The sequence below is a fragment of the Puma concolor genome, chromosome E3 (genome assembly GCF_028749965.1).
Source record: "Puma concolor isolate L17-30 chromosome E3, mPumCon1.1.hap2, whole genome shotgun sequence".
Taxonomy (NCBI): Eukaryota; Metazoa; Chordata; class Mammalia; order Carnivora; family Felidae; genus Puma; species Puma concolor.
The window spans coordinates 32,414,312-32,428,148 of NC_141682.1; the positions used below are offsets into that span (position 1 = coordinate 32,414,312).

The 13,837-nt window shown below is 49.3% G+C and overlaps 1 protein-coding gene across 4 annotated transcripts in view; it reads right to left on the minus strand.

Annotated features, from left to right (window-relative positions):
• SNX29 (sorting nexin 29) overlaps positions 1-13,837 on the minus strand; it is a 497,953-nt gene that overhangs the window by 132,335 nt on the left and 351,781 nt on the right. For 3 of the 4 annotated variants that reach the window (XM_086691206.1, XM_086691205.1, XM_086691203.1), the window contains 2 exons: positions 5,159-5,214; positions 2,187-2,268 (listed from right to left, as the gene is read on the minus strand). The exons of the other annotated variant lie outside the window; for it this stretch is intronic. In XM_086691206.1, the coding sequence (XP_086547332.1) occupies positions 2,187-2,268; positions 5,159-5,214 (138 nt within the window). The remainder of the gene's footprint in view (positions 1-2,186; positions 2,269-5,158; positions 5,215-13,837) is intronic. 4 annotated transcript variants of the gene reach the window in all.

Sequence of the window (13,837 nt, forward strand, 5' to 3'; positions counted from 1 at the left end):
TCTAGAAATTATCTCAAATCTTTTGGGGAAATATACAGACGGCATTTTTTAAACTAAGAAAAATAATGTCCAATGGTACCAGCGTTTTCAGTGACTTGTTCTTTCGCTTATCGTTTACGGTAAGAACCCCGTAAAAAGCTTTCTCGAATGTCTCCAAACATGTTGTGTGGATTTTGCTTGTGAGATACTGACCAGAAGCACTGTTAGCTAAGAGGAGAAAGACAGCTGCATTCAAGAGGTGCTACCTCACACCCCCCATATCACAATTCAATTTTGGTCTAAGATAAAGCTCTCTGCTTCACTTTGTTCACCCCCTGGGCAACACCTCCCGGCTCTCGGATGGCCGCAAAGCAGAACTGAAAGGACACTCACCGAAGACGGTTTTTGGTTGGTGTGGCATCGAAAGAGAAAGAGAACCAAGGAGATGTATGGAAATCTGTCACGTCTAACTCTCTTCTTAAGCCAAAGGTGAGAGCATCCGGAGCACTCAGATTCTCCAACACTTACTGACGAGTTACTTACTAAGTGCCGTTGCCAAACAAGTAAACTCCAGTCGCTTTCTGGTGCAAGCTTCCTTGCCAAACCCTAGCTCACCTGTCTGTGAGATTTCAAGATGCGTGTCCCATACAGATGCCTGTTCCTATAAACCACACACCTGCCACCACGCCTGCCACCGAAGGCTACACAGGGCGAGCATTTGGGAACAGCAGAAATTCCAAGACGAGAATACAGAATGTGTCCCACCCGCCACACGCCCCTCACGTTGACAAGAGCTTTGCAAGGCAAGGAGTGGTAGTATTTCCGTCTTACTCGTGAGGAAATGGAGATTCACTTAAGGTTACAAAACTGAAACCAGGGCTCCTATCTTCAAGGTCAGTGTCTTTTTTTTTTTTTTTTTTTTTCCCTAACCATCCAGCGTCTGGAGAAAAATATCTTAATAGGTGAGAAGATGTCTTCTTTGATGGTCAATTCCCCACTTAAGAAAAAAAAAAAAAAGCAACAAAACTCAAGACTTTTCACAGAGCTGATGGGGAGTAAGAACAAAAACGTGGGGCACCTGGGTGGCTCAGTTAGGTGTCTGACTTCAGCTCAGGTCATGATCTCACGGTCCGTGGGTTCGAGCCCCGCGTCGGGCTCTGGGCTGACGGCTCGGAGCCCGGAGCCTGCTTCGGATTCTGTGTCTCCCTCTGTCTCTGACCCTCCCCCGTTCATGCTGTCTCTCTCTGTCTCGCTCTGTCTCTGTCTGTGTTGTCGTGACACAAGAAGACGGAAGCAGGAAGCAGCTAAGAGACAGTGGTGAAAACAGAGCAGTCCAGGACAGGTGAACACCACTGGCTGGAGATCAGAATCCAAGGTAAGAAAAGTAAAAGACAAGAGAGGAAAAGATGGTAGGAAGGCAGGACAGAAAGAGGCATCGGGAAATCAGGAAATATGGAAAACTGGGGTCCCACGTGTTGGGGATAAACCACCCCCAAAGCACGCACAGGCCCCTCAGTCCCCAACACCCAAGTCCCAGCCAGGAGCCGACCAGTTCTCCCCCGAGGAGGAGGAGACGTCTGCTCTTTGGGTTACGTCAAGTAACTGTTGCCCCTTCTGCTGAGAAGAGTACCCGGCTTTTCATTCAGAGAAGAACTCCTCTCCCTCCATCAGACACACCCCAGCACCAGCAGGGGTCCCATCCAAACCTGGCCCATCCCACGGGTCCATCACCCATCCCTGAGGATCAGGAAGGGGATCCTGGTCCAAGACAGGCCCGGGAGAGACACTGAAACACCCAGACAGGCTGAAAGCCACCCATCAACCCGCAGAGAGCACCAGCCCGAGAAGGACGCCTGAGCAAAGGACAGAGCGGATGGCAGCAGGTTTCCGGCCACGGGCCCGGTCATGCCTGGGCCGCACGTACACTCAGACTCTCTGGCTGCAACACAAGCCGACAAATCCCATCTTGGCTCCCGCTGTCCAAGCTCAGATCTGCAGCATCTGCACCAACGGGCCTGACCGACACGAGGAAGCTCCACCCCGGCCCCTCCTGTCTGCATGAAGGAAGGACCCCTTCCTCAGGGAGGCCCGGCAACTGGGAGGCTGGCATCGGGAGGCCGTGGCCAAGAGGCAGAGGCACCACAGTGCAACAAAAGGCTGTTGGTTCCACCCCAGCAGTGACATCTGGCCGAAAACCAGACGCTCACCTGATACACGTGGAAGGCATTCGCCGCTTTGCCCCGCAGAAACACTGACGGGATCCAGACGTTGATCAGCGCCCGGTTTGATCTGACCAAAACCAAAGATCAAAATTAGTCATTTCAATTTACAATGAGGATAGCAGGAAAACAGACTTCTCCTCTAAGAGGCATCACACACCAGAATTTAGGACAACATCGATCATGTCTACGAGTAAGACGAAGGGCCTGGGTAGGCGTGTTCGCCCAGCCCCCAGGATCATTCTTCAGGGACTTAGTTTAAGTCTATGTGTATTTTTTTGTTCAGACACACAGTGTGTACTTTGGAATAAGAAATGGACTTTAGCTTTACAACTGAGTCACCGTGACTCCTACTTTCTCTAAACCTGAGTTTATTCCTCTGAAAAGAGGGATAATAATTGGAGGCCCCCACGGCGGTGTGGAGGGTCATGTGACCTGATGACTGCAGGGTACCTGGGGCACCCAGAGGGGTCACACTGTCTCCTCGCTGTGCCCCTCTACACCCCGGCCCCCGTTTTAAGATCAGACTCCACCCAGGGGCTCAGGAGACCGACATCCATGGCGATGCAGGTAACGGCTCTTTGGGGTGGGGGTAGGGGAAAGAGAAAATGGCAGGCTGGGATACCAGGAAGCCAGGTGCAAATACCCGCCTTGCAACTCTCCAAAACCACTGTGTGTGGCTCCAGTGAATCAAGATTTAAATTCAAGGGCAAGTCATTTCCTGAGCACCTACAACGTATGATTTCATGATTTCCCTGGATTATCTCAGGGAATCCTCATGGGATATTTAAGGGGTCCTTCAAGGGTCCCCTGGGGTATGTGAGCTCTGCCTCACATGACGGCTGTCACCTAGCTGTGAGTCGCTGGGTACACGGGCCCACTCCAGTGATCTTCCACCAGGCTGAAGGCCAGACGTGCAGGCTGGAAACCCTGTCTCTAACACCTGAGGGTCAGTCCTGACGGGTATCACGAGGGCACCGCACAACTCTGGGAGGGGCCTCCACCTCGCATTGTGCCCGGGCTCAGGGCCCCCTCCTGAACTCTCCCTCTCTCTAAGGAGCAGCCCACAAAGATGTACCAGACTTCTGTGCTTACAACACAATCTGAGACGATGGGGGAAGAGCCCGGGACTCAGTGGTCTCCCCAACTCAGGCGTAGAGAGCATTTTAGTCTCACAGAGAGATGGTTCTCTCCTGAGGCGGCATCCTTCCAAGCTCCGAGCTGAGGTGCTGACTTCCTCCACGGGGCAAAAGCATCCATCAGCTCTCAGAGCTCCAAGTCCAAATGGCAATTCTGAGCCGTCAAGCTGGTTTGCACATTAATGGCACCCCTCCCATCCCTCCCCGTCCCTCCTGGAAAGGTCCTCCCAAGGGTCCTAGCGCCTAAAGTGTTCCCTTGCATCTCTGTCCGGGGGTGGGTCGGGCACCAGCGGACCCAACGATCTGCTTTGCATTCACCTTCCTGATCAGTGAGTGTGAGACATCCCCGACTGGCTTCAGCATTTCTCCGTCTCAGAACATTCACCCCACAGCATGAGAACTGTTTACAGGGCCATTTCCCTCCTTGATATTAACTCACTTGTTCCGTCTTTTGTTGGCTCACTCATGCATTAAATAAATGCTGAATGAGAACCTACTATGTGCCAGTGGCTACTCTAGGTCCTGGAGACACAGCATGGAAGCAAGATGACCCAGAGACAAATCCCTCTGGTTAGTAATTCACTGTGGTCCAAGAAGGTACTTTCTAGAATTTCCATCTTTTTTTTTTTTTTAATTTTTTTTTTCAACGTTTATTTATTTTTGGGACAGAGAGAGACAGAGCATGAACGGGGGAGGGGCAGAGAGAGAGGGAGACACAGAATCGGAAACAGGCTCCAGGCTCTGAGCCATCAGCCCAGAGCCTGACGCGGGGCTCGAACTCACAGACCGCGAGATCGTGACCTGGCTGAAGTCGGACGCTTAACCGACTGCGCCACCCAGGCGCCCCTAGAATTTCCATCTTTTTAAGGTGAGGGAGACTTGTTTTGTAGTGTAACATAGGATCTATCCTGGAGAACGTACCAGTACACTTGAGAAGAGGGGCTCCTGGGTGGCTCAGTCAGTTGAACATCTGACTCTCGATTTCAGCCCAGGACATGATCTCATGATTGGTGGGATCGAGCCCCAAGTCTGGCTCCGTGCTGAGAGCATGGAGCCTGCTTAGGATTCTCTCCTTCCCCCTCTCCCTCTGCCCATTCTCCCCACTGGTGCACACTCCCTCTCAATCAAAATAAACATTTAAAAATATGTATTTAAAAATAAGAAGTAAAGTATATACTGTTCTCATTGGGCTGAGGAACTACGCACGAGTACCCGAACCCCAAAGCAACCTGATTGTGAAACAGTCTGAAGACCAACTAAGTTCTTTAGGAGCTTATCATCAGGGGCACCAGCCAGAGTCACATCCAGTCACAAATCAGACCCATGCACCAAACCACTGCTGTTTCCATTAACTCAGGGGTTGCGAACTCATTCTTCCAGGAGACACACAGAGAAAGAAATGAGGGCAGCAGGCCAGAGTCAGGCAACAGGGAAAAGGGGGGACTGTGGTAAGTGAAAGAGTACTTGCCCTGTGTGAAGGAGGCGGCTGCTACTCGGCTCTGACTGTGGCCTGGTAGGGATCGGAGCCCCCCTTGTTTTCTTTTTAAAGCGAAATTTAAATTCTTATGTGATAGCTTCCAAGTCTAAAATGTCAGCCAAAAATATAACTGTTTTCTAATACCCAAGAAGAGAACCACGGCACATCTGAAGGCCAGACTTGGGCTGCAGGTGAACAGCCTCTCCCTCTATGATAACCAAATTGCCCTGCGCAGACTGAAACAGTGATCTTTGTTTCCCCCCACCGTGGTCTTCTGGGAGACAAGCCAAACCACTGAGTCCTACTTCTAAAGGGGCCCTCGTGAGTAGATGCCGTGGACTTACATTTCAAAATCCGACAAACTCTGGTCTTCGGATGTTTGGCTCAAATCTCCGGGCACCTGCCATCAGGAAAGGGGAGAAGGGAGAGAGAAAATGCATCCTGGTTACCGTGGTTGGCATAATCATGCAAGAATCCTGCCTCCCAATGAGGCTTACACATTTCCTGTTCAGAACAAGGTGAGAAAGCAGTTACTGGAAAACAAGAAGAGACTGTGTGGAAGGATGGTTAGGGATGGTGTTGGGGTAATAAAAATATGTCACCATGAGGAATCTTGATTACCTTCACAGAAAAAGGACTGTTAATCCTATCGGGATAATAGCAGGCCTATAAAATCGTGTAATTTTGGAGCTCTAAAGACCTGGTTAGGATCTGAGATACAAGATACCAGATGAGTAGTGGACAAAACAACCACTGCCACCATGATGAACACAGACGCACCGAGGACATAAACACAAAAGGTCAACGTCTGCCCCCAGACAGCTCCATCCTTCCCTGTCACGATACACCAGCACCTGGAAGGCACAGCACAGCTGCCGTTCCTGACCCAGAAGGGCCCCAGGAGAACACGATTCGGTCCAAGAAACTCCACTACCTGGCAGGATGGCAGGTACCCCGTAAAGCAGGTACTGAAATGGTCAGCACCAAATGTTCAATAAATGGCGGTATTACGGTCACGGCCACGGCATGAGCTTCTGATCGGATCTGAAGCGGCCAGAATTTAAGGATGTGGATCAAAACCAAGAGGAAAGAGTGCAAAGGGGGAGGGTGTGGGCAACTGAGGAAGAGAGCATTGACTTCACACACTACACCTGTCAGAGCTTTCCTGTTACCACAGTCTGCATCGTTCTTCATAACAATCTGCCCCCCCCCCAACCCCTTCATAGATGAGCAAACAGGCTCAGGGAGGCTGAGACCTTGCCAAGGCCACACATGCAGGAAGTGGGTCTGAATTCAGATCTGTCCGACCGCAAAGGCTTTTCTGCCAAACAACCCTCAGCAAACACAGGGAAAACCAGCTGTGGGGTGGAAGGAGGTGAGACCTGGACCCTTTCCTGGGGGCTGGAGATGCCAGAAGGCACTCCTTAAAGACACAGTGGGTTCTCTCCGAGGCAGGAGGATGCCGTGATTATGGAGCCTACACTCTGGGGCCACAAGGCTCAGGGTCAACCCCAGCCCCAGCTGTTCTTGACCCTGTAGCCACGAGCAAATCACTTGCCCCCTCTGGTCACACTGCCCTCACCTGTAAAACAGGCAGGACAGTCATAGCACTCAGAGTTCACCTACAGACAAAATGAGCTGATGCCTACAGAGTACCCAGAACAACACCTGGGAGGTAGGACGTTCACGGTAACTGCACTGTATTAACAGTATGGCCGTTACGGAGAAAAGCTCTATGTTCTGTTATCCTTGACACAGAGAATCTGTCCTGCCAACCCAAAGGCCGTCTCTCCCCACAGCCCAGGGGGAGGACACCCAACCTGAGCCCTGGACAGATGTGTGCAGCCAAGCAATTAAAATGGGCTCCATGAGCAGGTTTGGCTTAGAAGCTGCTATGGAGGGATTCCTTCAACCCCAACAAGGAGGTACATGCCTACCCCGCAACCTGAGAAAACTTCAGCTTAAAGGGACCAGGAACTCACTGGGCTGGTTGGTGTGGCCCTTCTGTTATGGCGTCCGTCATTTTTCCTGTGGACGGCTGGGAAGACGGTTTAATCTATTAGGGAAGCCATGACACTGTGTCCCCCAATCCCTAAGAACATCCACATGCTCTGACCCAGATACCTCATTCCTACGGTTTCTCTGGAGGAAATAACCAAAGACACAGACCAAAATTTACATCAAAGATCATTCCTCTTTCGATGGCTGAGATTTTTGCAAATCATCTAAAGGTCCAACTGTAGAGAAACCATTCAGGAAATGATGGCGTGTGTGTACGAGATGGCCAGATTGAACAAAAAATAGGTTACACGTGCACACTCATGAGGGTACAAAGCATGAAAATGATTCTGGAAAAATACAGAAGAACATTAACAGTGGCTATCATTGATAATACAGTAGGAGTGGGAGTGGGGAGAGAAACAGACCAAATTTGCATTGGCTGTATTTCCATAAGACTAAAATAATCTATCTTTCGAATGAACTGCTTTAGAAAAAAATTTTAAATGTGCTTTTGAAGAACAAAATAGCTTTCCGTGTGCGGTCATGAAAAGATCTCCAGGAAAGATCAAGAGAAAGCCTAAGCAGGGTGCAGGTGGTGGGTCTAACGTACTATCCTTAACGCACAAGTGCAGAGGTAACTATCAAGCTGTATTCGTCTGTTCCTGCATTGAGAAACACTAGCAGGGAAATTTAAGACACCCAGAAAAGGAGCACCCAGTGGGCACCGGGGTGTGGGAGTGGGGGCCTGGGCAGCCGGCAGAAGACACTGAAAATGAGGCTATTTGGAGGTGCCTGGGTGGCTCAGTCGGTTAGGCATCTGGCTCTTGATTTTGGCTCAGGTCATGATCTCACGGTTCATGGGATCAAACCCCGCGTCGGGCTCTCTGCTGTCAGCACAGAGCCCACTTTGGATCCTCTGTCCCCCTCTCTCTCTACGTATCTCCTGAGCGCTTTCACTTGTACTCTCAAAAATAAAGAATAAAATAAAACATTAAAAAAAGAAAACGAGTCTATTTACTAAATATCCTTTTACATCATTTGAGTTCTGAAATAACATACTGCCAATTGAACATTTAAATAAAAGTGTATTATCCCGCCAGAAGAGAGCTTCTGATAGATTTTTAATGGCATAGCCAACAGCTCCTTGCCTCTGTTTCACAAAACGCTGCTTGGAACTGTGAATTCTTAAGCACGACTTAAGACGTCCACCCATCAGTAAGGTCAGAATGAAACGAGGGGAAAGGGGACACCGGGGAGAGAGAGGTCACATGGATTGCACTTTTCTGGACTTTCTACACTGAAAGTGCATTGATCACGTAACCGTAAACAGACACATATTATGTGTTAAGTGTCTCTCGTGTAACTGTGTAAAGTAAATAAAATACTCTGCCTGATGCCCAGCCCGCCCCCTGCAAAATGCACTTGGCTGAAATGTAGAAAGCCGTGAAAAAAGTAGAGACTTTGCCTTCAAATGCTCTGGAGTCCGGGATGCAGAAAGACAAGGGGAGGCTCTGAAGGCCCAGCACCGCGCACACACCACGCTCCCCTTGGCTCTTCCACACGGAACCCCGTGGCACGGCCAGGACTCTAGCACCTTCTCTGGCATGGCCGTGGGGGCGGCCCTTGGCCTCTCTTTTCCGAGCTTCCCCCTTGACACCCGGGTCTGGGGAAGGTTCCTCGGGCACGACAGGAGAAGCAGGTACGCATACTGGAGAAGGGACTGCCAGACTGAAGACGGCTGCCACACCATTTCGTGCATGGTGACGCCATCTTTCCATCAGCCTGGTTTCACACTGGAAGCGAACAGAGTTCGGACCCAGGGAGCTGCACTCGCAAGAGGGAAGGTTCTGACTGGATCGACCCCACAAAGCTGAAGGAAAGGAGACCAGAAGGACTCAAGGAAAAGAGAAGGTGACGGTGTTAAGGACAGACATCACTTTACAAGGCTAAGAACAAAGAAAGCCGCTTCTAAAAAGGAATCGATTCTCAGAAGGCAGTATTTTCTTCACACATACGTTAACTCTCAGGGGTGCTGATTTTTAAGAATCATCTTGGGCAATGGATCTAAGTAGCCGGAAGGTGTTAAACCCTTCTGAATTAGGACATGGGCCACAACATCCCTTGTGACCGCCCGAAGCTACAAGGAAAGCCTGGAGGGACACGTCTCTAGGATATGGCCTGTGTTGGCGTCACCCTCAACAGGGGGCATAAAACAGGGATCAGCAACACGGATGTTCTCATTCACTTCTCTCAGGCCCTGGAGAAAAGGCGGGTCCCCGCCTGGCCTGTGGGCTGGGGACTCACGTGGCAGCATGTGGGTGCAGGAAAGGCAGAGCCCGTTTCTGGAGACACAGAGCAGCCAGCATTCCCGGATCCTCCTGGACAAACACCCCAGGTGCTGCACACACACGGCTGGGGGTGGGAGGCAGGCGAGGCTCACAGAAAACACTCTTCTAGGCTGCGTTAGCAAAGAAGCTTCCCCAGTCTTTCCAAACTCAGGATTTCACGAGCTGCTTGGGGACGGGGGAGCAGAGATAGGCCAGCTCACCGTAGCCCCTCACAACTGGGCCAAAATGGAATCCAGACGCTGGTTCACCCTGCTGTTCTGACCTAGAATTCCTCAGACCTGGGATAAGGGCTCAAAGAACTGAGACTTGGCCAAAAAGAGTAACAAACATACTAAGTAAGTGCTTATTTAAACAGGAAGGGAAGGCAGGAGGAAGAGAGGAAAGAACTAATTATATTATATATTATAATTATTATATTATATAATATAATTATTATATTATAACTATTATAATATTAGTTATCATAGTTAACTACTATTAACTATACTATTTAATAACATCAAGCTCAGCCCCTTCATCCCCACTCAAAGACAACTGTTCAAAATGTAAAAGAAAGGCAATCTTTAAGGTCTATGAAAAACAAGTCCATATATAGACTTTACTCATTCCAGTTCATTTTTTATAACTCAACAGGTGAACTAAAGTGACTTCGCAGTGAACAGTTCATTCTCAGTGAGCAGAGGGCAGAATTCAAAAAAAGGTAACAGAATGAAGACAAGGGCCAAGCCCAGCAAAGGGAGGTGGAGGTCCTGCAGAGCCAGCTACACTCCCATTTCTAGAAAGAGCCCTAGGGTCTCCCACAACTTGGAGAAAACTGCCTTGCTAGAAAACTGCCTTTTTCAAGCCAGGAATTCTACAAAGGAGAATGTAACATGGCCCAGTTTCAGAAAAACCACACCTTAAGCTCTGAGTTTATTATCTTGGGTTTTGGGGACCTGGGTGAACTGCAAATCTTCTTTTTTGGACTCTTTCTAATCATGCATCTTGTCACCCTAGCAGGGCACACAACTATTGTGCTCATCACCCTCGTTGACTCCTGCCTCCAGACCCCCATGTATTTCTTCCTTCGCAATCTGTCCACCATTGAAATTTGCTATAGAGCCACAGGAAAATCTCTTCCCTCCTCCCCCTTTCAGAATCAGGATGCAAGTAGGGGCAGCGAGAGTGGACAGAGAAACTTCCCTTTCCTTGGAGCTGTCTTGACTTCCAGTCCCGAGGGGCTGCAAACACAGACACATCACCACCAGGCATCATCAAAGGCTTCCTGCGTCACAAAGTGCTTTCACATCCAAATCATCCCAGATCCTCCCCATCCCAGCCCTGTGGGCACAGGGGTTCCCCGTCCACCCCATTCCGCAGGCAAGGACAAGGGGATTCAGCGTGAATAAACAAAAGCAACAGAGATGCCAGGAGGCCAGCACCAAATACCAGATGAATCAGCACGCCATCGTGGATGTCCAGCTCAGGTGAGCCCCAGACCGCAGCGTATGGTGGAGCAAAACCACTCAGTTACACCCAGAACCATGAAATCCAAGAAAATGGTTGTGTTTTGGTGTCATTAAGTTTTGGGGTGGCTTGACATGCAGCAATAGGTAGCCCAAAAAGTAACTTTCCCAGGGTCATTCGGCTGGTAAGTGATCGAGGAGGGAATGGCACTTTTTACCCCTAAAGCTACGCCGCCTCCCACTACAAAATCCCCGGTCTTTGCATTTTGCTTCTGCAAAAGGAGAAGCCCAGGAGATGAAGTAACCCAGATTCACCCAGAAGGGGCTCTGCTGGTACAGAGACCTCGGATGGAGTGAAGGAAGCCCGGAAGGACTCAATCGCTCAAGAGCAGATGTGCACAAGTGTCCACGTGAGTCTAAAATCCGAAGCCTTCCTTAACAAGCCTGTTTTCTTTGACGGGACAGGGTGATTTTTGGCAGATGCCCGGCCTGGAGGAACAAGGCGCGGGCCTGACCCAGTCCAAAGTGGCTGGCTCTCTCCCAAGGAAACCCCAGGTCCTTTCCCACCTTCGGATAATACACGCGTCAGCCTAGAGTCTGAGCAGAATGCGTCAAGTCTCAGTGGACTAACAAAAAATGGGATGTTCTGCGAGAGAAGTCACCTGGCTTCAATAAATCCCGGTTTCTTCCTCACCTACCCCGTGACAACCTGTCTCCGGGTGCCCTATTAGAGACAATCAACAAAGATGGGAAGGACCACCCAACATGTGTTGAACACCTACTGTGTGCCAGTGTGTTCCCACATGTAATCCTCAAATCGCGTGTGCAGCAAGTAACATCCTAAGTCACGTTCCCCTACCCCTTTCCCACAACCTGTTTGTACGCCCTTCCAGATTCAGCTAAAATGTGCGTTCCCGGGAGACACCCGCCTAGACCACAGAAACTAAACACATCTCCGCTGCCACCTCTATGGTTCACGCTGTGCGCCTGGCCATTAATCCATTCCGGTTAGTCTGTGTACCGGTCCCTCCTTGTGAGCTGGGGGACACGCGCACTGTATGTCACGGCAGCCTCGCCCGGCACCCGTCACACTGAGGACGCTGAATAAGTATTTGTGACTGCCAAGACGGAGAATGATGTGAGCTGTCTTTCCACGCTGAAATGTCTATTTTTAAACTGCTTCGGAGCAAATTTGCAATCCTCGTGCATGATAAGGATAACTTAGTTTGGAGTTAAGAAAAACCAGAGGAAGACAACTGTACTCTCTCTCTCTTCTAATTACACGGCTTTCAGATTTACCGCTCAGAAGAAAAGCAAAAGGCAGACGTTCTGGAGCAGCAAACCTGTGTCCCAATCACGAAATGACACCCATGGTTTACATTTTCCACAGTCACCTTCTCCATCATGGTTCTTGTCGAAAAGCCTTCCCTTAAGCAATTAGCTCTCACTTTGTGTTGCCAAACACAACTATTTCCCAGCCCAACTGTACCCCTGCTCTCTCGTCTTGTTTTTTTAATAAGGAACAAAATGTGCCATGGCACAGCTGTCTTCCAGCGTGGCTGGCCAAGCCAGAGAGCAGACAGACCCAGGGCTGTGCTCTGAGTACTAAGTTGGCCTGGGCTTCCCGGCCCCACAGGAGGCAACCAGCCCAGGGCTGGACCACTTTCAGGCTTCTGGGTTTATCTATTTATTTGTTCTTTTGTTTTACAAACAATTAGAGGCATTTGCATGGTTTAAAAAATCAGCTGAGGTCAAAGACCCTCCGTGGGGAGTAGAGAACTGGCAACGAAGAGCTTCGGAGAGTTTTTTATGCTGTCCTCCGGGAAACTCTGGAAGCCTGAACAAATGCGGACTATTACATTTCTGTGATGTGGGTTTTCATGTGTCTGCTTCTCCCCAAAGACCATGAGGATCTCAAGGACAATATTTCCAGAGCCCATCCTGGTCCCAGGCACTTAGTGATTGCTCAATGAATATTCCCATTGGCTAGAAAGATGAACACACACAGAAATGGATAGTGGCGCCTGGCTGGCTCAGTCAGTTAAGCCCCCAATTCTTGATTTCGGAACAGGTCATGATCTCACGGTTCGTGAGACTGAGCGCCCCCATCAGGCTCTGCGCTGACAGCATGGAGCCTGCTTGGAATTCCCGCCCCGGCTTCCCCTTCCCTGCCTGTGCTCACACGCTTGCTCTCTCTCTCTCTCTCTCTCTCTCTCAAAATAAATAAACAAATGTTAAAAAAGAAAAAAAGAAATGGGTAAATGGGTAAATGCATGGTTGGAGGAGAACAGGAATTTCAGGGAAGGGGCATGAGGAAAATACCCAGTTAACTAAGAACGGACAACCAGTTTCTCTCCAAGTAATAAAGATGCATGAATTACATAGGTACACTCACCTGTCCGAGAACATACATTGCAGCACCATTTACGGCGGTAAGAGCCAGGGAACTAGCAATGATACGCAATAAATGACCTCTAGGATGTAGTGTCAAATGACAACAAACACACAACACAACAGGCGACCTGAGGTACTGTTTTCATCAAGGACTTGGAAGACAGACACGCATGTGTGCTTTTGCATCTGCATTGACCATTTCTAGAAAGACACACAGAAAACTGGCAACAGTGAATGCCTTCAAAGGAAGGACACTGAAAAGCAAGGGTGTGAGGGGGACAGAATTATTTTTTACTGTACAACTTTATACCTTACCAATTACACGCAGGAGTAAGTTACCCTTTCAAAAAATAAATGTAACAACCTCGACATTTTGTCTTAGCTTTTATTTACTTATTTTTTGAGAGAGAGCGCGAGCGAGTGAGTGACGGAGGGGTAGATAGAAAGGGAGAGAGACCATCTTAAGCAGCTCAGTAAGGACCCTGACACAGGGCTCAATCCCATGACCTTGGGATCATGACCTCAGCCAAAATAAAGAGTTGGACGCTTAAACGACTGAGCCACCCAGGTGCCCCATAACCTTGAGATTTTAAATTAAAAATATTCTACGATGGGGGGAAACATGACAGTGACTATCTCTGAGGTAGAGGTGTAGGGAGTCACCAAGAAGGAGCATCAAAGAACATTCTGGGGAGACGGCAAAGTTCTGAGTTTTCTGCTACACAAGTGTGTTCAATTGTCAGAACTCAGTGAGCATACGGTCAAGATGTCTACATTTCACTCTATGCAAACTTTCCATCAAAAGCTTTTTTAAAAAAGTAAGAAACACTGAACT